Below are 25,491 nucleotides of genomic sequence, written 5' to 3' on the forward strand. Positions count from 1 at the left end.
AGGCCAAGTGACCCCCACAGTTCAGACAGCTGGTTAATGAATCTGAGTAATATACGGTTTTCTATAACAATTACATTGCAGAGTTGAGTGTAACACTACATGAGAAGACTAATCGAATCCAGTTGAAAATGTATGGAGAAAATCAAAACATGGACCTGAGGTATGTGTGTGTCCATTTTCTTTTTTAAATGCAGTAACATTTGTAAATTCGGTTTGCTGCTGTGATGTGTTTCTGTTTGTCAAATCCAAAGCATTACTAATCAGAGTGTTGATGTAAAACCACAATAACAATCATGTGTCAGTGGCACATGCCACCAGATAGTGAGGGGTGGCAGAGAGAGAGGGAGAGGCAGGGTGGGAGGGATTGAGATGCAATTGGAAAAGAGACGGGAATCGCTCGAGTTTATCGGCATTCTGTCTGCCTGTTTACAGTGAAGACCATCTGATAAGGTAAGTCTGATCTTTAAGCCAGCAACCATACATGATATGCCAGGGGATACATACGTGAGGCTAAGAAATGTTTATTTGGAAAGTCACAATTAATTTTTTTTCACTATTATTTTTCTCATTTAACTTTTTTTTTAAATTCTATTAATCAATATTTCTTTATCAGACTTTATTTTATATTGTATGCAAGTAGTTTATAGACAAATAAGTGATAAACAGCTATTATTACTTTATCATTTAACTCTGTGAAATCCATTTTGCCTTCTTTTTTTAACACAAAAGCTTCTCAGTTGATTGGTTATTGTTGCTGTACAGTGTATCCGAGCATCAAATGTGATGGCACTGTAGACATGTGGCACTAGAGATTAATCATGCATCCTTAGTAGTGAAATGCATTATTTTTGGTCATACAACTCGAGTCAGTGCCTAACAAAATGTGATTGTTATGTTGGCCAGTTCTTCTCTTGGTTACGTGGCAGTGAATCAAACCCCACTGTGGATGAATGTCCTATAGTTTTTGGAGATGTGAAGTGCTGTCATCTGGCATTTGCACTTGTCCAAGTGCACAATATTAACTGTATGACCTATTATTCAGTGCCAGCTGCCTCATTGGCCGTTTCTTGTATTTGTTGCACTTCAGTTCAGTAAATTACACTTTATTAAGTAGTATTAACATATTTTGATGCGTAACTCAAACTTGTGTCGTTGTAGGATTAGGATATAACAAAATTTCTAACCAATTCTCATTTACTTTAAAGATAGATTGCATAAACACACTTTTCAAGGAAAATACATATTTTATGAAGATAAGTTTGTTAGGGTTTTAAATGATCAAATGAAAGATCTTACTTTTCAAAACTGTATTTCTTGGTTGTCAAACATTAGTGTTCATTATCAATGTGATTCACTACACCTGTGGTTACTCTGCTGGCTGGGACACCTGTGTGAATGTGAGGAGAACTGACTTCATGAAAAACATAGGCAGCTTACTTGTTGCCCTATCAGACAATGACTTTGCAAAAGCTTTTTGCAAGAAGGTCCTTCACAAAACTGATTTCATACAGACATTTGAGGCAGCTTATCTTTTTAATGATCTATATAAATGCCTCCACTCATTCATTCATCTACAAAATAGCGAGAGGATACATCTATGCTGCCTTCAAAAATCGATCAGATTAAGGTATCTCGGGAGACCGGGAGTTAACATTGCTAACATTGGATTCGGACGGGCCTTGATGCCTTCCTGCTTTGGAATCTTCCGAAGGCAGCATTTTCCAACTTCCGGCCCATAAATCCACAAAAAAATCTTACTTTTTGGCTAAAAGTGACACTTGGTTTGATATACAGTATTTCATCTCATGCAGTGACATCTTTTTTTGGCTTAAACATGTTTTGAGTCACTGCTCTTATCCAGCATTGTGAATAATTACATGGAATAATGTTACAAAATGGATCTGTTTTTATTCATTTTAGACCAGTCTTGGTTGTCAATGCACTGTTTTTCTCTGTTGAAAAGATGTAGATTATGATCTGGCTGTCACCCAACAGTATAGTCATTATTTCCTGCTGTGTTTTTTCTCGGTCGATCCGAGTACAACAAATACTCCTCTTCATCCTCGTCCTTGTCTTTGCTGGACAGTGGTTTTAGGTCTGTTATCTGAGCCTGTTTCAGACAGGAGTCATTAATTATCATCAGAGTCACCCTGTTCCATGACTCCTCGTGTCCCGTTCTCCTCATACCTTTCCGTTGTGCCACAAACCATCTATACTGTCTGTCTTTCCAAAGACAAAAGGAGGACAATGGATCCTTTTTTTGTCCTAGAGCTGAGTGCCCTCACCCCATATCTACAGCAGGGCAAGAGCTCAGTCCTCCAGGCACGCTGACCTCATGGCTCGAACCAGAGCCCTGCTGTAGGCCGGTGTGTTTGTGACTGGTATAGTGGGGTCATAGATGCAGCAGTAATGGGGAAAAGCCTGACTCATGTGGGTATAAGAGCACCCTGTTGAGAAGAGAGAGCGGGGGGGGGGGGGTGTATAGGCAGGGCCAGTGGGATGGATCTGCAATGCTTTAATGCACATTACTATTAAATGTTATAGGTATATGAATATATATATATATAACATCTAAAAATGTTTATTACACTTTTAACCCAAATTTGGGTCAAATATGGACAAACCCAAATGTTGGGTTAGAAATGTAACGTAAAAATTTAACCCAACGGCTGGGTTTGTCCATGTTTGACCCAAAGTTGGTTAAAAAAACAACCCAGCATTTTCTAGTGATTTTAGTGTAATAATGGATTTTACTCATAGCCTACATACTTTCTGCATATATAGTGTGTATGTTAGTCAATTCATTTTTTTTACATTTGAAAAATAATGAATGTAAGCATTTTATTTATATTTTTTATATAATAATTGAATGCATAAATTAATTAAACCATTCAATGTTTAGCTGCTGGACTTAATTTTTTTAATGTAATGTAATATTCTTTAATGAAATTAGTGGACAATAATTGGTGGACCCCACGTTGAAGTTCTAGCAGGTTGCTTAATTTAATAATAAAATATATATTTTACTAGTTTTTTATGTTTAAAAAAATGATTATGCAGTAACCGACGTTGTGTGTTTACGCCTGTTAATTGTGACTATTGACAGTGCAGTACAGCGTCCCATACTTTAGTGCTTAATTATGACTGTAACATCCACGAGAGAAAGGCAGTGAAATGGGAAGATTGAATGGGTGATTGTTGTGATTTTTTAGACAATTAGCTGTGCGCATCGACTTCCCTGTGTTGTGTTGTGTGGTGTCAGGCTCCAGCCTGGCCGTTCTTTTCTCTCCCCGGGACGGCCTAAACAATAGGCACTATGTACAGAAGCACAAGGGGCAGGAGTGTGTCCGTGTAGTGTTTTTCGAGGCTCTGGAGAATTTACGTCTATGCTGATTGACTTATTTCTCTGATGCGGAGTGTTGTAACTGGAATAAGTGGAACAGTGTGTTTTCACCAAGACAGTTGGACACAATGCTGTTAATTTAATCACTTTGTTTGGAAATGACAACTAGACAGGTCTTTTGGTTAGCCCTTAGTGGCACCTCAGTTGTGTTTGTTTCTGTTATATTAGATTACATTTACATTACATTTCTTTTCTTTTTTTCAAAATTTTTGGTGATGTGCAGTGGTTAGTATTTTGGCATAGAGACGTCTTGTGTATCTTTGTGTCCCACACACTCTTAAAAATCAAGGATCTTGTTAGAACCAAGAAGTTTGTAAAGCCAGATTCCATTGAACAATATTTTTGAAATTCCACAAAGAAATTTAAATTTTCTAGTTCTTTAGAAAACCATTTATGCACTGGTGCTTTAAAGAACTTATAAGCTAATATGTTCATTAGAATTAGGGATGTAACGATTCTATCGCAACCGGTTGAAAATCGATAAAAATGTAACGGTTCAAGTCGGTTGAAATGCTTAACGAATCGCAAAACACATTTTAAACAGCAGGGCGCATTTAAAACGTGTATCGCGATTCATTAACATTTCAACCGACTTGAACCGTGACACATTTTCTATCGATTTCAACCGGTTGCGACTGAATCACTTGTATCGAGATTCGTTTAACATTTCAACCGACTTGAACTGTGACACATTTTTATTGATTTCAACCGGTTGCGACTGAATCACGTGTATCGCGATTCGTTTAACATTTCAACCGACTTGAACCGTGACACATTTTTATCGTTTTCAACCGGTTGCGACTGAATCACGTGTATCGTAATTCGTTTAACATTTCAACCGACTTGAACCGTGACACATTTTCTATCGATTTTAACCGGTTGCGACTGAATCACGTGTATCGCAATTCGTTTAACATTTCAACCAACTTGAACCGTGACACATTTTCTATCGATTTCAACCGGTTGCGACTGAATCAGGTGTATCGAGATTCATTTAACATTTCAACCGACTTTAACCGTGACACATTTTTATCGATTTCAACCGGTTGCGACTGAATCACGTGTATCGCGATTCGTTTAACATTTCAACCGACTTGAACCGTGACACATTTTCTATCGATTTCAACCGGTTGCGACTGAATCACTTGTATATCGAGATTCGTTTAACATTTCAACCGACTTGAACTGTGACACATTTTTTTATCGATTTCAACCGGTTGCGACTAAATCACGTGTATTGCGATTCGTTTAACATTTCAACCGACTTGAACCGTGACACATTTTTATCGATTTCAACCGGTTGCGACTGAATCATTACATCCCTAATTAGAATAGCTCAAAATATGACCTCAAGAACATCCAATGAACTTCATTTAAATGTGGTTCTTCACTTATTATCGAGAACAATAATCACACTTTTCCAAAGAACCTTTTGCGCAAGGGAAAGGTTGCATGGATGTTAAAGGCTCAGTGTAAAGGCTCACTTATTTTTAATTCATCAAAGTAAGTTATGCATTTTTCAACTTTTTTTAAGTTATACAAGATTCAATTTATTTTTTCTAAAAGTTAGTGTAATTTAAGTTGAAATTACTTAAACAGCTAAGTTGATGGTACTTCAAAAATTAAGGCAGTAACTTGTTTTGACTTTTTTGCAGTGTTCTTCATGAAACCATCGATGCCATTAAAGAATCTTTCATTTTAAGAGTGTGGATGTTATTAAGATTCTTCCTGGAAACAGATGCAAATAAAGAACCTGAAAAACTTTGTTTGTTCTTGCAACTTTGTTGTAAAATCGGTTTTGCTATAACCAATAAAAAGTGAAAAACGATTCTTGATAAGAATAGAATCGTAATGTGCTCCAAAATGAACAACCTTTATTATTTTATTTTTTTCTCTTCTCTCACTCCATGCAGTTGTCCAATGAAAATGCTTGCATTCCTCTCATGTCACCCAGTGTAAATGATGCATACTAGTGTGCGGGGGCATCTTGATCCTTGGTTGGATTGACCTAGGTTCTGAGCGCTGCCACATCCATGTGCTCTGGGCCGGGAGGAACAGTGCAGTGCATTGTGGGTTGAGTAGAGTGGGTGTCTGTTTATGAATGGCCTGAGTGGATGGAACAATGCTCCCTGCTCTGAGCCTCTGACATTTTCATATAGAACGGAGGAGTTGAAAGGAGGAGAGAAACGAGCCCACCTCCTCCTCCTGCCCCCGTCCAGCCCGCCCCGCCTGGTACAGAAGGTGGCAAGAGAGGCCTCCATCCGTATGTGTGCATGTCATTGTGAGTGTTTGTCATGCTACGGTTTTTCTCTGCTGATTAATGCCTGATTCCAGCCGAGGAGGTCTGGAACCTTGAGACTGGTGAGTCTTAATGCATTTTATACGGATTAGGTAATTTTTATTAATGCCGTGTTTATTGAATAAGTAGCCTTCATTAGGGGTTACATTAGGGCTTTTTATACTTTTATATTTTTCAAATGTGTTTGGCTGCGCAGATAAGTTTATAAGAGTGTATTTGAAGTAAATCGTGGATAATCGTTGCTGCTGTTGGTTATTAGTTAAGTAACTAAACGTGTTTTCATGCTTTTGTTGTCAGTAAATGAATTGTGTATGGACTGAGAATATTGTCACGAGGATGAGATAAAAAAAAAAGAATAGGATTTAAAGAGAGACAGAGAGATGTTCAGGTACTGAAGGGAAAGGGAATGGTGGTTCGGTCATGCGTGGATATGTGTCATGCAGTGCCAACATACTCCTGCCAAACTCCTCAATCACTCTCTGGAACAACATTGTGGGGCTTCATCACATCCCACTTTAGGTTAGCAGCAGAGTGGCGTGATGCTGGACCTGTTCCGGATTACTCATAAACATTTTTTGCTATAGAACAGCAGCATTTGTTTGTAATCATTGGCACTGATAAGTTTAGAAGAGCAAAATTTTGGTTAGTGTTGCGTGCAGTTATTGTTAACAGGGTCATTGCAACATGGGGCATTTTTATGGAGAGGCCCATCAATAATTGATTAACTTTTTGATACCAATGAACCCCCAAATAATGCAATCAACACCAAGCAGTTCAAGATGCTCCTATTAAGCATTGTTCTGAGTAAAGCCTGTAGCATTTCATACCTCATACCTCAATAATCTATTCGTTATAGTTTTACTCTCTATCATCCATTTGTTCCAAACATATTTTCTGGGTACTGTAATTTGGCACAGGGAATCAAAAACGGTTTTAAAAATGAGGAGTAACTTTAGTGGATTCTCCCCCTAGAGGGTGGGACGGGCCTAGATTTACTAAGTTGGACCCGGGCCTCTGTCTTCACAGTCTGAAATGTGGACAGGAAGCTGCTGTGTAGTGAAGGTAGACTACTGAGACTGCCATCTGCCCCGAATGATGAATATAGCAGGCTGTGGAATATTTCAGCATAGAAAACATAAATTTTATGTTCATATGTGCAAGAGTACATCTTAATATATGCATGTATTCATCAATTAACTTAGTTAATAGAGTGTGTGTGTGTATACATTTCTAAAATAATAATCATATTTATAGTACATTTTTAGGTTTAGAATAGTATAGTTTTAGTACATTTTTAAATAAAACAAAACAATATTAAATATATTATTATAAATAATAAATATATGTAAACATTACGAATTAAATGCAAATTTCTCTATTCTTGAACAGAGGATCTTCCCATTTTTGTATTCTGTGGATTGAAGCAATTTTGACAGTTTCAGGGAAATTTAATAACGCAACAGGATATTGTTTCAAACTTTAGACATTTTGTCAATTAGAATCCCCCGTCCTGGCAGCGTTCTTGTGGGTCCTGGTTGTGGGTGGGCTGCTTCATGAAACTTTACACATGCCCAGATCAGATCATTTTGAATCTGAGCGATGTTTACCGTATGACTCATTGATGGATTGCGGCTCACATTAGCCGTTTATCCATTATTGCCTTGCTAATTTACAAGCTGTGTTCTGTTCTGTTCTGAGATTTGCCAACATTTGGGATTTATTAATCACCCCAAAGTTGTTACTCCATGCTGATGATGCTGATAGTTTTATCTTTGTATGCTGTGTGTTTTGAGCCACAGGCATTTGTAATCCCTCCCACAAAAATTACACAAGCCACGGATAATATGCCCTACTAAGTGCACATTCATAAACACTCAGCCATAGTCGCTTATACAGCAAACAGCGTGGGAGGGCCAGCAGTCATGTTTTTTTTTTTACCACCATCTGCTCCTCTGGTAAATTTAGAGGGTGCCCAGGCGTATGGACGCAGGGCGCGTCACAGGCGGACAGCAAAGCATGCTGTGAACAGACCTGTTCTGAAGAGATCTATAGCACAAGGTGCACAGAACCGATTGATAGATGTGCACTAACATAGCAATGTTTCAAGGTGCAGTCAGGAATTTCCCTAATTTAAACATAAATGAATTGCACTCAATTAATTAACTACCTCAATTGTGCATTACCAATGATTTGATAAAGCCTCCAGTCATATCAGTAGTTTCATTTTACATGGTTGCCTCATGGGGGCGGCCATTTTGAGATCACATGACCTGCTGAAAAATATTTGCTTTACTTCTGTAACCTCCCTGTTTTTGGACTCTTTTGGTTGTGGAATAATTTAAAGCTAGAGTAGGCAAATTCGGAGAGGTTAGCAAGCTAGCATCGAAAGCATGAGATCCCACCCTTCCTTGTTATCCGCATCCTTCAAAACACATGAACACACAGCAAAGTCTGCAAAGCGTCACAAGACGAGAAGGGGCATTAAATGTCTCATGTCCTAAAGCACATAACATTACAATAATCATGAATGTAAACAACTTGAGCTCTTACTTGTATCAACAGACTGCTGCAGATTCATTTCAGTGTTTGATAGAACGTCACATGCAGCATAATTGTTTTGGTTCAGGAGGAACTGTAAAAGGCTGCTGCTGTTTTGTCTGTGGCGCTCGGTGACTGAGGTCCGTCTACAACTCTGTAAAGCCTTGATGACATGTGATGTCTGCAAGAGCGGGTGCATGGAAGTATGGAAATGCAATTTGACAGGCAGTTAGGACAACAAATTGCATTCGGAGTGAAGCTAACACAAAAGTGAAGAGAGTTACAACCTGTATAACAAAAAGTGTTGTTTTTTTTGTGTGAAAAATTGCCCATTCTGGCATCAGAAAAATATTCTCGTTTGTCCAATGTTACATCCACACCACTAGGTCTCAGTTTCCAGTTCATATTACGCAATGCAATATACTGAATGCACCTTTAAATGTTCCAGAGATGAGTTTCTTCCTCTGTATAGCCTCCAAGGTTAGCAAAAGAATTGTAACGCCTGCTAACAGTGCGTTACGGAGGGAAGGAGACAAGAAGCTGTTTTTATGGATGTCAATGAAGGAGAGATGATGAACTGCTTTTGTGGGAAAATGTCTTATCATTTAATAAATCGACAGCCCATTGGTTAATCTTCAACATGTTTGCTCTTAAACATTCGGTTTAGATTGATCTATTTTTACACCGAAAAAAAAAAAATCTGTTTTATAAGTGATCCCAGCCAGCAATAGACTGCCGAAGTGATGACGTCACTTTGTAGGATAACTTGGAAGTTAGCGGCGAAATTTGGGTTCCTTTGATCGAAAAGCTATGCATTTTCCCCATAGACTTTTGGAAAATTGCAAAAAATAAGATCTGTGTTTAACAAAGAGTTGTGACCCTCACTCGTTTTGTCTATCAAGATAATCTTTACAAGTTAATCCAAAATGTATAAGTTTTTAAAAAACACAAGCAGACACAATAAAATTTTGAAAAAAAAAAACACACAAGCAGGTGGTGTGTTTTATGTCATAGCAAACACGTGAAAATATTTAGAGGCTTTGTTCACCGCACACATTATTTCAGGCGATTTAGCAAAAACCCGTTTAAAAAACCCATAGACTTTAGAGCGAGGGAACCGGAAGTGCTAAAATGCTAACTCACTTTTGCGTTTTGGCCTACAAAGTGCCGTCATTTCAGTCTCGGTTAACTGTTTTAGTCTTTTCTTGGGCTATGGTTAGACATCTATTAAATTTTAACTTACAGCCCAAATTTTGCCTTGTTTTAGCCACGTTAGACACGTTGCATGTTTGTACGCCTATTAGACGTCTTTCAAACGCAAAATTGCTTGCTAGGAAGTCACAGAGATAATTGCGCGATTGACTGTTGCACAACGAAATTCAATTACTTGAAGGCTGTAATGTGATTGGTTATCAAGAAAAACATTATTATTAATATTGCTGAGTAGTCTTTCTGAATGAGGAATAATACAGGATTTCCGTCTTTTTTTGTCCAAGCTGCATTGGCTGATAGCTGTTTCCGACACCCACTTAGAAGTACAAGACCGTACAGCATGGTTCCAGTATCACATTGTTTCTGGATAAATACTGCTCTTTACTGTTAGATGGATTGCTCACTCGCTTACACACAGACACTCAAACACAAACTTTACATTGAGTGGAGGATGCAGAAAAATAGAAAGGTCATTTAGCAGCTTTACATTGGGATGTGAGTGTGTTGGCATGTGCTACACTATTCATTTGTGTGTGTTAGTGGGAAGGTGGTGCGTTACGATGCGTGTGTCATAGCATGTGTGTGGGGTGCTGTGGCATGTCGTACGTCTTGATTACACACAGGCTCCCTGTTGTTGTATTTATTCCACACAGCCCCCTCCATTAACTATGGGAGTCCCTATGGCAACTGTCCATCATAAATAGTATTTTGATTGATTTACAATATTTAGCTTACAAATTCTATCACCAAAAAATCCCAGACATCCACTACTGAGTCCAGAATAACGCTATAGAGAAGTTGGAGTTGGGCTCCTTTAACTTTGACCTGTAATTTAACTCCTAGTAGAAACTAACTAGAAACTATATTTGAAGTATATAATACCTGTTCTTCAATTTTAATAGATTTTAAAATGTTATTTATTAGTGCGATGGCAAAAGCAGTATTTTCAGCATCATTACTCCAGTCTTCAGTGTCACATGATTCTTCAGAAATCATTCTAATATGCTGATTTGCTGCTAAAAAAAAAAGTATTTCAAAGAAAAAAAAAGTACCAGACTGAATGCAAGTTTCCTAAAACGACATGTGTACGTTGATTCATGAGAAGAGTAAGCCATTACATTTTGATTTATTTATTTTTTGTTTGGAATAACATGCACTGATGAATCATTCATAATAAGACAAGGAATGTCCATTAAAAATGAAATAGGGTCCATTATGATTTCATGTTTAGTTAAAATAAACCACAACTGAGGCAAAAATATTTCACAGATTAAGCTAATAAGGTGAGTCATGAATCAAAGATGAACTTTGCAGATTTACAGGATATAGTGGGTCCTCCAACTCATGACCCTTAGCAGAAGTATACTTGAAAACCACGAGGAACAGAGTTGCCCAGACAGGCTGGAACAAGAGGGCTTGACCAGGGTAGAAAGGAGAGATGTCATGGAGAGGAATGTACGATGTGGGCTAGAAAAGAAGAATGCACTGAGGGAAATGTCTGCATATTCAAGGCTGCCCACGGCACACATTTGCCCAGCTTATAGCTAAAAGTCTCTATCCTCTCCTCTCCCTATCTGTCTATCTGTATTGCCCTCCCTCTTTGTCTTTTCCCACCATTCCTGCACCTCCGAGGAAGGACGAAGAGCAGGAGGACTTTGAAGAACCAGAACCAAGAGCAGAGAGACCAGTTCTTCCCCTTCAGGAGAGCCCAAGAGTGGAATCTGGATCTGGAATGAGGCAAGTGTCCTGGATGGTGCAAGGCTTGTTTGTGGAGTATGAATGCTCCGTTTGTTTGGCTTGGGAATTGCTTCATGCTTTCTAACGCGTGCTACCAGGGGTTTCAGCTCCAAGCAACAGCAGTTTGCTGCCTCTTAGATCTTGTGTGATGGGCATATAAATTAGTTCTGTTTTTCTGAAACAGCTGGTGTCACTATAATTATTCGGTTATGATTAACAAAAATAAAAAGGCTGCTAGGGACGTTTGTTCAATGAGACATTTCTGTAGGGTTTCAATTGTTGAAATATGTTCAGTAAAATATTGCCAGGATTAACAAGATTCAACGATCATAATAAAATACTGGGTATATATATATATATATATATATATATATATATATATATATATATATACCCAGTATTTTATTATAAAAGCCAGGGATTAGAGGGATAGTTCACCCCCAAAATATGAAAATGATATCAGAATTTACTCACCCTCATGTCATTCCAAACCTGTATGTCTTTCTTTCTTCTGTGGAACAAAAAATAAGTAATTTTAAAGAATTTTCAAATGTCTGTTTTTGTCTATACACTAAAAGTCAATGGGGTCCAAAACACTCTAGGGACATTTTTATTTGTGTTTAACATGAACAAGTCTTGCCAGGTTGGAATTACATTACACCCACAAGTCTTGCCAGGTTGGAATTACATTACACCCACAGCTATTCATAATTTAATCATCTAATCAAATATTTACTATTTACAAACTATTTACTTAATAAATATTTTATTATTTTATTAATTAAAATAAACTACTACTGAAAAAATATACTGTGATGGGATGGCAACTAGTTGCTAGGAATTGTAAATGTAGGCTGTATTGGGGCATTTCTTGACTGTTTTTATATATTAAGAGCCTCTGTCATCTCGCAAAGTTTATTCGTTCAATAACTGCGTCAAACCTGTGAGCTGTCAGGGGAATCTTCTGATATAATAATCTTTGAGATTTCAAGAACAATCCAATTATCAGCCACCATCTGTACTCTCCGTCTGCTCTAAAGTCTTGAGGAGATGCACACGGGTGTGTAAACACACCACTGACACGCGAGTGGTGTGCGGGAATAAAGTCAACAAGGGCAGCTGGGTGACGCTGTGTAAGCGTGGATGAATGTGCTATGGATGATGTGTCATATCAAGAACAGTGATGTCTGTATGCCTGCCAAACACGTAAGGGCTGACGTCGTACACTCATAATGAGCAATTCTCCTCTCCCACACACTGCGGCCCTGTACGGTACCCGAGTAAGAGTGTGTGTCTGTGTGGGTTAAGAGCAAAGATAATGCATCTTCTTGATACTGATGTCATTTTTTGTTGTTGTTTTAAGACAAATCAGAAGGGAAGCTGAGTTGATGTGCTGTGAGAGAACTCCCCCTTGTTTGTGAGGGAAGAACAGCAGCGGCTATAGGATACACCGTTGGAGAGGGGAATTGAAGTTGGTCGCGGGTTCAGCACACTCTCCCAGCAGTTCAAGGTATTGCCTGAAAGGTTGCCTGAAAACAAACACAAATAGTTATAGGCTAAGTGAACAAAATAGAAATAAGCAATATTTTATATATGTGTAGGCTCAAGCTATCTATCTCTATCCATCCATCCACACACATTAGGGGTGTAACGTACACACAAAAATGACATTCGGTACATACCTTGGTTTTGAAGTCACGGTTCGGCAGGTGGGAGAAAACTAAACATAAAACTGATTTACTGAACAAATTGAGTCTCTGTGTTTAATTAAATAAATTAAATTATAATTAAAATGTTCTATCTCTGCTTACGCTTTAAACTAATAGTAAAGGGAGCCCTTACTACATTAGGCTACTATAATGCAATTAACAACAGAGCCAATTTTTTAGCCAATGACTATTAAATTCAGTATTTATTTTTTAATGACACTCACATAAAAATTGTTTGCACACATTGTATAAAAGGCAGATTTTGCAACTTCTAAAGATAAAATTAGTTGTTAAAATATAATAATTTACACAGTGGCTGTCAACTTTTGATTATAAAAACATACACACATGTACATTAAATAATCAAGACAGGTTCATTAAAATATAATGAATCGGCTATATAGGCTAATATAGTGTATCTATTTAGTAAAAGACTTAATTTTTCTAGCTGATAACAAGCTGTAAACAGTGAATGACTTGCCTGAGTAATGCTTCGTTATTTACAAGCTGTTTTACTGATGTCTTTCCGCCATTGAAACACTGATTGAGCGATTACACTATAATACGTTTCAGTAAGTTGTAGGCTACTGTATCTTTCAGCATACCTTCAGATGTTCATTCATGTCCTGATTCATGTTTATTCTGTATAGCATTAAAGAGGAACGCATTCTTATCCCAAGGCGTCATATATGACACTTTTGCAAAAGCGTAAACATCAAACGCACATAGCACCCTTTAGCGTCAAGTGAGACGCTTCGGTTATGGTCATAGACACTGTATAATATTTATAATATTTATAATATGTTGTTCAAAAAGCAAAAGTAGTTTCAACGTAGCTAGCGTAACTTGTAGTGTAGCTAGCTACTTTTCCAAAAGGGTAACTTGACTGTAGTTTACTTTAACGTACGAATAGCTTGTAGCTTGTCAAACTACAGTTTCAGAGTAGCTTCCCCAACACTGATAGACAGGTTATGGTAGGTTTAGTAATTGGGTAGGTTAGGGTTAGACCACTAGGAGGCGCCTTCTGCCCCATTTATATCTGCGTCTCATTTGACGCTAAGGGTGCCATGTGCGTTGGATGTTTACGCCTTGCTGATCGCGTTCAATCACTCCCGCTTGCAAAAGCATTTATTGTTTGAATTTCGTGACAAAATATAATATTATATATATATATATATATATATATTAAAGGGAACAAATATTATATTTTGCATAAACAAAACAAAGCCGAGTTGTTGGATCATTACTTTTTCATATTTGTCCATATTCTTCAAATTCCCATTATATTTTGATGTTTTCAATTATTCTTAAAGGCAGTTGATAAATAATAAATAAACAATGACATATAACAGCATTCTACAAGAAAAGAAATAAAACGTGTTTTTGTTGTTGTTGTTGTTGTTGTTGTTTTTGTAAATCAGCATACATTAGCTAAATGCAGTAGGCTACAACAATTATTTGTCCTAAAAATAGGATTAATTTTCTCTAAAGTTATTTGACCCCTTTCTTGATTGGGGTGAAATATGGCCAAAACAACAAGTTAAAACTTAACTTGTGAACTGTGTTCTAAACACTTTTTTTACACCAAGGGTCTGTCATCCTGAATCTTCACCACTTTTGTCCCCATCTGTTCTATTTTATGAATGATAAAAATGCCAACAGATAAATTGCAGTTGTATTAGTAGATGTCTGTTTGTCTTGCTGATGCTTGTGCTGGTTTTGTAACAGAGGTTTATGGTCCAGATTTAAACTGAGACCATGAAGGGCTTGGAGCTGCTGCTGTTGCTGCTTTTTCTAAAAGGTAAGAACTTGTTCTGAATCAAACATGGTGCATATTATGGTGCATGTCCAAAAACATGCTATCACTGTAGTAAACATCCCCCCCAAAAAATATAATAATACAATAATGTTTTTTTAGTGGTGTTAAAAGATTAGATTATTTAAACTACATTTCTTGCACTCTTCCCTCTTTCTCTGGACAGATGTTAGTGCTCAGTGGAATGTGTGGATGCCCAGAGACATTTCAGCCATGACAAACTCCTGTGTGGTTATACCTTGTTCATTCACATACCCCTCTGGTATCAGGCCTTATAGGGGGGTCCACGGGATCTGGTATTTTGGCCACCCCTACCCCCAGCTTTTCCCCCCAGTGGTGTATAAGTCACGCACAGATATTGTTCACGAAAGTTATAAAGGACGGACCAGGCTACTGGGTGACCTGACACAAAAAAACTGCACACTGCTGATAAAAAATGTCGGCGAGGAACTTTCTGGGAGGTATTACTTCCGTGCAGACCTGGGCGGAGCAAATATCTACACTTTTCCTGACTTCACAAATCTACAGGTGTTGAGTAAGTGTACAGGCCATTATTTATTTATACCTTTTTATGTGTCTTTCAGTAATAGTACCCTCAAATCCTTAAAACAATGCAAATTTACTTGAGAAGCAACACTGCATAAGATTAAGATTAAAGGAATAGTTCAACCAGAAATGTAACATTTGTGATCATTTACTCACCCTCATGTTATTCAAAACCTGTAAGAGGATGTTTTGAAAAATGTTTTTGTCCAATGTTTTTTTTTTTTTTTTTTTTTTTGGGACTGCTTTGACATCTCTTGTTTTCATAAATGGTATATTGAACTTAAATGTATTTTGTCTTACTACATTGTAAGACTTTTTCACTTTTTGCTTCTTAAGTTTATTAAATTAATTTGAAGGGTTTTTAGATATTTTACTGTAAAGTTACCCTAAGATACATGTTTTTTTTTTTTCAGTGTGTTTACTGAAAAGTTGTTCTACTATTTGAAGTCAAGATGAAACAGCATTTTCAGCCACAACCAATTTTTCTTTTGTAATAAGATCTATTTCTGGATCAAACAGCATATTTAAAGAGTAAAAATGTAGGGCGAGACTTTGTACTGTTAAAAATGGATGTTGTATAGAAAAATGGAATCAGACCTAAATGCAGGTTTGCAAATTCCATACATAAATGATTATTGGGCTTGATTAAAGTATCAAGTAAACAGGTCTTTTTTGACTTCGTATTGACTTCTATGTCTCTCCCTACTCTAGATCAGCCCAACATCGATGTTCCAGAGGAGATTGTTAGTGACTTAAGCCTGGACTTGACCTGTTATGTACCAGACAATTGTCCAGACATGAGTCCAGAGATCCACTGGATGTACACAGACTACCTGCCCGACCCCGTTTTCACCCCTGACACTGTCGAGGAAAGCAACACTGCTGTACTGTCCAGCACCCTCACCTTCACACCCAAACCCATGCACAACGGCCAGCTGCTGGGTTGCCGGGTCCACTACCCAAACACCACCTTTATCTATGAACGCCTTATTTCTCTGGACATCAAGTGTAAGTTCCACCATTTTATTAAACGTTTAGCTGCTTAACTTTCATCAAAACCGATGCAAAATTTTCTCAGACAACATCTACCGACTTATATCTGTAGACGCCCCTCGAACCGTGTGGGTGAATGTGTCTCAAGAGGTGATGGAGGGAAGCTCGGTGGTCCTGCACTGTGATGTGGACAGTAATCCAGTCCCCACGATAACTTGGTATTTTGGTGAAAAAGAGCTGATGTCGGAAACCGCCTCAAACTCTTCACTGCCCCTGGACAACCTGACCCCGGAGGAGGAAGGTGTCTACACCTGCGTTGGTGACAATGGCTACGGCAGCATGAACACATCCATGTATCTGGCAGTAAATTGTAAGTAAAAATTCATGCACTCCTGTGGATTAAAAAAATAAATCTCTTAGTGATTTTGGATACAGATAATGGCTTAAGTTTTGTTTGCATAATTGATTCCGTTTTGTATTAATAAGTCATATTGCAATTTAAGCCATATACTAGCATTTCATTATCCATCCGAACATTAATCCGGAAATCCGGTGTTCTTCTTTCTTTTCTCTCAAACTGGAAGTTCCTCCACGGGAGCCAAGGATTAATGAATCTCTGACAGCGTTAGAGGGATCTTCAGTTGCTCTACAGTGCACCAGCAGGGGTAATCCAATGCCCACGTTGACCTGGCTGAAGGATGGGGAGCTGGTGGGCACCATCACAGCTGAGGAGGGGTCAGTGCTCGAGCTGCACGAGATCACACCGCAGGCCGATGGAGTCTACCGCTGTCTGGCCGAGAACGAACACGGACGGGCCAGCAGCTCACTTAACATTACAGTAGAATGTAAGTCACTGTAAAAGTTTGGCCAGTTTTTGTAGATTGTAATTATGCTTAGGGACATTTTATAAATATGTTTTCTCCAAAGAAAAGTTGGTTTTGGTTTGAGTTCAGCTTGGTTCAAGCCTTAGGATGCCAAGATGAGCATAGCTGAACAGATGAGCAAGTAAAGGATAGATGTCAGTGACTACGTTTACATGGAGCCAATTTTTGGGGTTCTGGTCGGGTTAAGGTCACTTTTTGGGTTTCTGAAACATTGGGAATAACTCGTTTACATGCGTGAGCAGAGAGAGTTTCTCCTGTGGAATTGCAATATACCGATGTAAATGGCGACGCACGGTTAGCGTCTAGACGTACGGACAACCTTAAGATGCAATATTCGTCATTTCCGATTCTTCTTCCTGTATCCAAAGACAACAACAACAGCAGCACTGTTAATGAATAGTTCGGGGCAGATAGGGATCACCTTTGTTTGCGCTTTGATGCCGGTAACGTTACTGGCCTCGCTCCAAAAGTATGCTGTGCTGTGTCTCGCCTGGTCTCACCATGCTTACTTCCGGTATACTGCACACAGATTTTTGTATGCGCCGAGAAGTTTCTCTACTCAAAAGACCAAGAATCCTTGCGAATAGAACATGCGCAGAACACAAATCACTATGGGGATAAGCCGATACGCGTTTACATGACCAAAAATTCGGGTTAGCAAAGGGGTACCCCGGGTATAATATCCCGGTTTTTAAAATCTGGGATATGAGCATATTCGGGTTTTTGCCGGTGTTTACATTTGCCGGGTTACTGCTAATATACTGGTTTTGAATGGGTTATTGGCTGCATGTAACCATATTTGCTATGACTAGTCGAGACAAGATGATTCAAGTCAGAGGCTGAATTCAAATGCTTCTGAAACTACGTTCTTGGACTCTGACTCCAAGTCCAGTCTTTTCTGGGACTGAAGTACTACAACACTGAAAGATGTGTTTTTTAATTATTTTTTCTCAATTTTCCTAGTTGCCCCTGTCCTCCTTGACGACTCTAAGTGCACTATAGTCCGTGAGGGCGTTCAGTGTGTGTGCATTGCCTCAGGAAACCCTGAGCCTGTGATCGAATTCCACCTACCCGACCTCAACATTACCATCAACAACTCCAACAACCGTTTCAACTACTACGTGCACTCGGATGGGTACACCTCCACGGGCATCATCAAGCTCCAGGACAAGGGTGAAAGGGGAAACAATGGTGATACCGCTGTCCATGTGCACTGCAGTATCAGCAACATTTACGGCTCCGAGACCATCCGCTTGGAATTGCAGCAGGAGAGTAAGTAGACTTTCACTGAAAGCACATGTCCAATCATTAATGTGATTTTGAGGTGTCATCAATTTACTCTACGCACTCTTTTAGAAAAGTACATGATGGCCGTCATAGTGGGGACCATCGGAGGTGTGGCGGTCATCGCCTTCATCATCGCAGCTGTGAGATACGTGGGTCATAACAATAAAAAGTGAGTATCCCTCACGAGACAGACTGGGAGAATGACATTTTGGTGGAGTTTGTGGGTTGGGACCGGGGTTTGTTGGTATCAAAACACCCAAGCCTAGTCATCCATGTTCAGTTTTTTTTTTTTTTTTTTTTTTTTGGCATTTGGTTTTCAAGCCATAACCCACTCACAGATTATCCAATTTGATTGCTTGGTAAGATGGTAAACATGCCACATTGTGCATGAAACTGCAGACTAACAAAACTATTACAGGTTCAATTGCCCCATGCCATTGCTTTTCAGCCTCAAAACCGCTGAGCTCTGCAGCAAACATCCTGCTCCTTTCTCATTTTGCAAGAAAAAATAAAACGTCCCATTGGATATCAAAATGAAACGATTCCCAAACTTGAAACTGTGGCACAATGCCATTTTTATTTAGGGGTTGCATTGCAATGATCCCTTGTGTTAAAATGGATGCCCAGGCTTAAAGGAATAGTTGACCTAAAAATTACAATTGTGTTTAACTCACTGTATGGTTTTCTTTCTTCAAAGGAACAAAAGCAAAAATAGTTTTTTCTGAATGTCTAAGCAGATCTTTTCCATACAATGAAAAGATAATGAGGTCTGTATACTTCCGAAAGGGACAAAAGGATGTTCCATTAAATGTTCTATATGATTTTCTATATGAAGTTTCCTTCAGGCAATGTCACGTACTGGCTTGACTTGATAATCCAGATTCAAAGAGGCTTGACACAGATGAACAATGAAATCTCACAATTTATAAATGTCAAGAACCATTCATAGAAACACCAGCATGAAACGGTAACATAGGACCAAGAACAGAAAATAACTGAGGGTGTTTTATTTACAACACTCTGGAAGAGCACGTTCAAATTATCTACCCAATCAGTATGATCAGAGGCCTATATATCGCTGACGCGCCTTCGTTCGTCGATGGTCTTTTCTGCATCCCTCCAACCCCCCATCCCCCCGACTCCTCACTCTCAGCAAGTTTCTATCCCAGCCAGGGATATGTGGGAGTACTTTGGGTTCAGGCCACATTCAGAGCTCTGTGGGACCTCATGATCAAATGACAGATGATCACTGACATCAATTATGGCATATCATTAATGAAGCTCAACCCCAGTCTCCATTCATTTCAATTGTATTGAAAAAGCAGTTTAGACATTGTGCAAAATGTCTTGGTTTGTGTTCCACTGAAGAAAGAAAGTCATTAGGGAGTTTTTCATGAGGTTGAGGAAACTATGATAGAAATTTAGTTTTTTGGCTCAACTATCCTTTTAAAGTGTTGCCACTAGCCAATTAGTTTACAGTGTGGTTGAGTGTGAGACAGAGTCTGATTCTCTGACTCCACCCCCCAGAGAGAATGGTAACCCTGGGCAGGACGTGGGATCTAAAGTGGAGAATCCCTCAATGTTCTACAGCGCAGTCAAGAAGGACAAACAGAGTCTCAGGAAAAAAGTGGTGAGATATCGCAATGATAAATAAATCACCTACATATACAGTACTTGCACACACAGTGATAATACGAAATGAAAGCGAACACAATAAAAATACAATAAATTCATCAACATTCTATAGTCTTTCCATGCATACATGTGGCAAATGATATTATATACTGGCTCTTCTCTAGTTGTAATTAGCTTTCCACACTTAGCAATAACATTTAAAACAATCAAGAACCACGTATTAAAAAGAATTACTCATTTTTGCTGATTGCTACATACTAAGTACTAAGTTTTTAAAGAATAATTTGAAGTATAGGAAAGTATAGTTTTGCTATATACTGTTACACAGACCTGACGAAATCATCTGCTATGTTCAGAACGGTATGCTAGAAAACTACTTATTAAATACTACACCACCCTGTTCTCACGTAAATACGTCTCTATAACACGGTATTGTGTATTGTCGTGTAATTTATACGCGAAATTGAGTTTTTATGTGCATATGAGACGCAGTTTTTCGCGTGCATTTGATACGCAGTTCATTTGCGTGTAATACACACATCCCCACACCACTAATTCTACCTAAACGTATAATACACACGCACCCCACACCTAAACCTACTCTAACCAACCAATGCACGTAAAAACTCACTTTAGCGTATAAATTATACGACAATCCGATTGCGTGCTATAAAGACTGACTATACACTTCATGCTAATACTATTAAAAAATAGCAAATGGAACAGTAGACTTTTCAAGCTGACGTATGCTAACACATATTGTCACATGACCTTATGTTGCATGCATGCAGCATCTTTTAAATAAATAGTTTAATTTGTAATCCAATTTTGTCTAAAATGTCTTAACTTTTATAAGTCCAATCAAAAATTTAATTAAGAAAGAAATAGCAGAATTTACCTCCAGTTTAATAATCACGCTGGAAATGGACGTTCAAGTGAAAGGCATTGCATTGTGGGATACAGTGTGCTGAGTTGAATGCTGCATATTTTGGCAAATTAACTATAGAAGATCATCTGCGTAGTCAATGTATACAAAAAGTGGCATACTGTGCACAGAAACGGTAGTATGCTAGTGTACTATTCTGAATATAGCCACTGCTACAAAAGCCAAGTGTGGATGGCACATCACAACTGAGAGTCCCAGTGTGGCCTATGCTTAGAGCATTTCCTGACCTCTATTCACTCCTCTTTCATTGCTTCTCTGCACTCTGTCTCTTTTTCTTCCCCTAACATAGCTTAAGACTGAGCTCCTGGGCTCAAAGTTTAACTCCATCCTAGAGGAAGGCACGGTAAGGCTGACATTTAAGATGAGCATGTAAACAAATGGGTGGAGGTAAAATGAACTGGCACTAGAATAAAAGCATAAAATGGAATATTTTTTAGGGCAAAAAAAATCAAATTCCGGCAATAAATAGTTCAGATTTATTTGTGTTTTTAACACTGCTGCCTGGAAGCTAATAGTTCATGCGCTGTGCTACCTCATTATGTTTGGCATCTAATTGCTATCTGTGCTTTTGAGTGTCTTTTTGGGAACTTTTATTTTGACATTACCAACGTTTTCCTGCTCTTCCCCCCAAAATTGGGCTTAAATATCTTTCCTACATTATCTTCACAGGGAGACGACAGTGATTACCAATCTGTGGGCCCAATGGCAGGCATGGAGAGGCAAGAGTTGAATTACGCCGCCCTAGAGTTTCTTCATGGACGACACCGGGAGGGAGGCTTCAGGAGGGCTGATGGTGACGGCAGCGACTATACTGAAATAAAGGCCAAATGAACCGCGATTCTTCCCTGATGCCTTGGCCAAACGGGACACGGTGGCCACTAGGACCCAATCATTCCCCATGCCCCACAAATTTTCAATTTCATCTATATTAAATGTGACCTTTTGAGGGGGAAATGGTCTTAAACACCTAGCGGACAATGTGCAATTATTTTTGTCAGAGTATAAGGTTTTTGAGCTCTCTTACGTCTCTGAGGTTCTGGGAATGACACTTTCCATTACCTGTAAAATATACAATAGAGATTCTTTATATATTTAATAGTTTTCAGTTATTTATACCCATTCTTGTTTGTAACCATACCAGATATTTGTATCTTGGTTTAAAAGACAAGACTTTCCAAAAAGAAGGTTCTTTTCCCCAAGAGTTACAGTAGAGCTTTTCTCAAAGTTTGAAGAAGCTTAAGGGAATCGGTATGGTTTCGGGAGAGACTCAGTCCCTAGTGGTCCTTTTCACTGTGTCCGCTGTAAGTCAAAGCATCAGGGAACGAGGTGCTCTGTGCACCTCGACATATAGAATAAGCACTATCCCCAACTCTGGGTTTGTCCAGAGAGACTAATACTCTCAAATATAGCCAGACTATGTGTACATTGATACTTTTTTCACATACCCAGAAGTGATTGTTAAAGGGATAATTTGCCCGACAAATGAAAATTCACTCACCCTCATTTCATTCCAACTGCATGTTGCAAGAATCTCCATTACAATAACAGTTCATAGTGCATACTACATCTGTCAAACTTTAAAAAGGCAAAATACATAATTAAAGTACCATTGTGTGCTATATTCCAAGTGTTTTGAAGCCATTATTGACATCAGTTATGCCAAAAATTAAGAATGGGATGCCATTTTTAATTTTCTGAACTCAAATGTAGAATAAAATGTGGAATATTGAGTCGTATGGACTACTTTTATCGGGCTGTTATGAAGTTTTATCATCCATTTTTGGAGTTTGTGATGGCTGAAGTATTGTATGGAATAGCTGCATAAAGATGCTTTATATACTTTGATGTTCCATGGAAAGATAAAGTCATGTGAATTTGGAACAAAATGGAGGTGAGCAAGTATCACAATTTTCAGATTTGGGTGAAGTATTCCTTAATTTTGGCTTACATTTGTACTGTTTTTCCCCCCCATTTCAGTTTATACTGTATCTTAATTATTTGTATTTGTAAATGAAAACAGGCCAGTAACTGAATTCCAAACTGGTTTATTGAATGGTTGCTGGATTTTGTTTGTCCCAACTACTTTGTGCCCTTTTATTCAGATATATATTTATTTAAAATATGTTCCAAATAAATTGAGGAGCAAAATCACCCTTTTAATTATTCAGCCAACCTGGAAGTAGTATATGATCATGCCTGATGGCCATCCCTGCCCTGGAACACACTGCAATCCAATAGAGTCAAGCTGACATTTGATACCAATAGAAAGTCATATTTAATAATGGATGATTGAAGCTCATCCTTTGAAACAGAATAAGAAATAACCACCATTTGGAACATATAGAAAGGTATCACTTTACCTAAGGTGCTTGAAATAAATGTAATGTTTTATGTAATCATGTAATCCTCTGGTAAGGTTGTGTCCAATAGATGTTTGTTAAATGGTCAGTATATGCAATTAGCCCTTGAAATGCATTTTGACTAACAGATTAATGAGTCATTATGATATTAAATTAATTGCATCTTACATTCATAAAGCATTCAATGCACCTTGGTAGGATACCAATGTATGTAAATACTCTGCATGATATATAGTTCTGTGTTGTGGAGCTTTGACTGCACAACAAGAACATACATTGTGCAACAATGGTGTATATTTTGCAGAAAATCACACAAAAAACTGACATTATATATGCATATACAATTAGTAACAGACAGTCCATGTTTGAAGGTATATACACAGATATTTATTTGTAAGCAAAAAGACTTGGGGGCGCATTTCACTTTAAGTGTTGTAAAGAATATTTGTATGTATCTGACTGTGTGATGGCAATAATAATGAACAAAGTAATGTTGTTTCCTAATTGACATAATAATGCAGAGCAGAAAATCTCCAATCGTTATTTAAATAATAATTTACATGATGTTCTTTGCTTGTGTTCTTTTTATTTAATAAAAGTCTCCATACACAAATGTTGCAAGTGAATGTTATATGTTCTAAGTGAAAAAAAAAAATTAAAACTGGCTTATTTGCTTTATTCAAATGTTCGCCATTACTTGGAGAAACGTCTCGGTTACGTATGTAACGAGCCAATGGCAAAAAAAATTATGGCTTAGAGAATACACATATGACCCAGAGGGATGGATATGGAGAACACTGGGGTGTCCAGCTGCAGGTGGAATATTTCAGCCACAGGGGTGGCAAGGTGGCTTGCCAAGGGAAAGATGCACATACTCAGAGAGGCTTACAGTGGAAATACACATGTGGGGGTCACCCAGAGCGGGGACCATGCACTCAGAGGCAACTAGCCAACGCACAGGCAATAGACAATGGCGTCGACGTCAGCAGTGCTGGAGGAACTCAGGGCTTGCGGGAAGCTCACCTGAGGAATAAATCGCTTTCCCGCCATAACAGACAAAGAGCTGGTCTGAGGTCCTGAAACACTGGGTTCTGTCTATAGGCGCGGAGGGGGCGTACTGGACAGAGCAGTGCCAAGGCTTGGTCTGCCTCCTCCAGGGGCAGCGCTTGCAGGTTCACCACCTGGAGGGAGTGGGAGGAACCTTGAGCACATATCCAGGCCGGGGTCTCAGGATCACGTGAGAAAAGGCTGGCCCGAATTCCAGGCACTCTTTGTCTGCAGAAATGCGTTTAGGTCCCCTACCCTCGTTACCCCCTACGCTCCTTAATGGAGGCCAATGCAACCAGGAACGCTGTTTTTATTGACAGGAACTTAAGCTCCACTAATTGCAGAGGCTCAATGGGGCGCACTCCACTGAGAGGTCCCAAGAGGGAACGAGAGGAAGACGCTCCTCGCTCCTCTCAGGGACCTGATGATCAGGTCATGCTTTCCCACGGACTTACCTTCAACTGGGTCATGGTGTGCGGCGATAGCGGTAACATGGACCTTCAGGGTGGAGGGAGACAGCCTTCGCTCCAACCCTTCTTGTAGGAAGGAAAGCACGACAATGATCAGGCATTTTCTGGGGTCTCTTCTTTTTATTCCTTCTGAGCAGATAATGGAAGGTCGTGAATTTCACATTAAATTTTAAAAAGGAGCCAAAACGTAATGAAATGGGCTAAACCTGCATGGGCCCAAAGGTGCAAAACCTGCTCTGGGCCTGTGGGCCATCATGGGCTTAATGTGGGCAGCCCGCTAGTGTGGGCTGCTCACTGATAGCCCGTGGTGAGCCCAAAGCTGTGGGCCTCGCCTGGGCAAGCCCGCATTGGGCCTGTTTAGGTTTGGCGTGGGCTGGCCCTAGCCCACTGTGCCCACAAAAAGCCAGCGCGGGCCCCGCAGGGGCATGTTCGAAGCTCCAAGTCTTACTTCATCAGGCATTGATCCCTGTCCAAACTATCTGCTAAGGGCAATCTCCTGGAACTTTGCAGAAAGATTTTTCTGCCTTTTCTCCTGCTGTGAGTTGTGGGACGTTTATACCACATACAGTATCCGTGGAAAGTATCAATAATAATGAAATGTTATTGTAA

At 39.0% G+C, this 25,491-nt stretch overlaps 1 protein-coding gene across 6 annotated transcripts; it reads left to right on the plus strand.

The window, feature by feature from the left end:
* Positions 1-342: 342 nt before the first annotated feature.
* On the plus strand, positions 343-24,043 carry mag (myelin associated glycoprotein). 6 transcript variants are annotated; one of them, XM_039670919.2, is made up of 13 exons: positions 343-450; positions 11,089-11,189; positions 12,553-12,699; positions 14,627-14,699; positions 14,881-15,249; positions 15,972-16,268; positions 16,366-16,623; positions 16,838-17,098; positions 18,101-18,409; positions 18,494-18,593; positions 19,952-20,054; positions 21,295-21,348; positions 21,675-24,043. In XM_039670919.2, exons 4-13 carry the CDS (start codon positions 14,657-14,659, stop codon positions 21,834-21,836), a joined length of 1,956 nt encoding a protein of 651 aa, XP_039526853.1. In that variant the 5' UTR covers positions 343-450; positions 11,089-11,189; positions 12,553-12,699; positions 14,627-14,656; the 3' UTR covers positions 21,837-24,043. The 6 variants fall into 6 exon arrangements, with proteins under 6 accessions (XP_039526853.1, XP_039526857.1, XP_039526858.1 ...); XM_039670922.2 differs by having other exon boundaries at positions 374-450; positions 11,085-11,189; XM_039670921.2 differs by lacking the exon at positions 343-450 and adding an exon at positions 5,613-5,764 and having other exon boundaries at positions 11,085-11,189.
* Positions 24,044-25,491: the final 1,448 nt, after the last annotated feature.

The sequence above is a fragment of the Pimephales promelas genome, chromosome 16 (assembly GCF_988280905.1).
Source record: "Pimephales promelas chromosome 16, fPimPro1.hap1.1, whole genome shotgun sequence".
Classification (NCBI taxonomy): domain Eukaryota; kingdom Metazoa; phylum Chordata; class Actinopteri; order Cypriniformes; family Leuciscidae; genus Pimephales; species Pimephales promelas.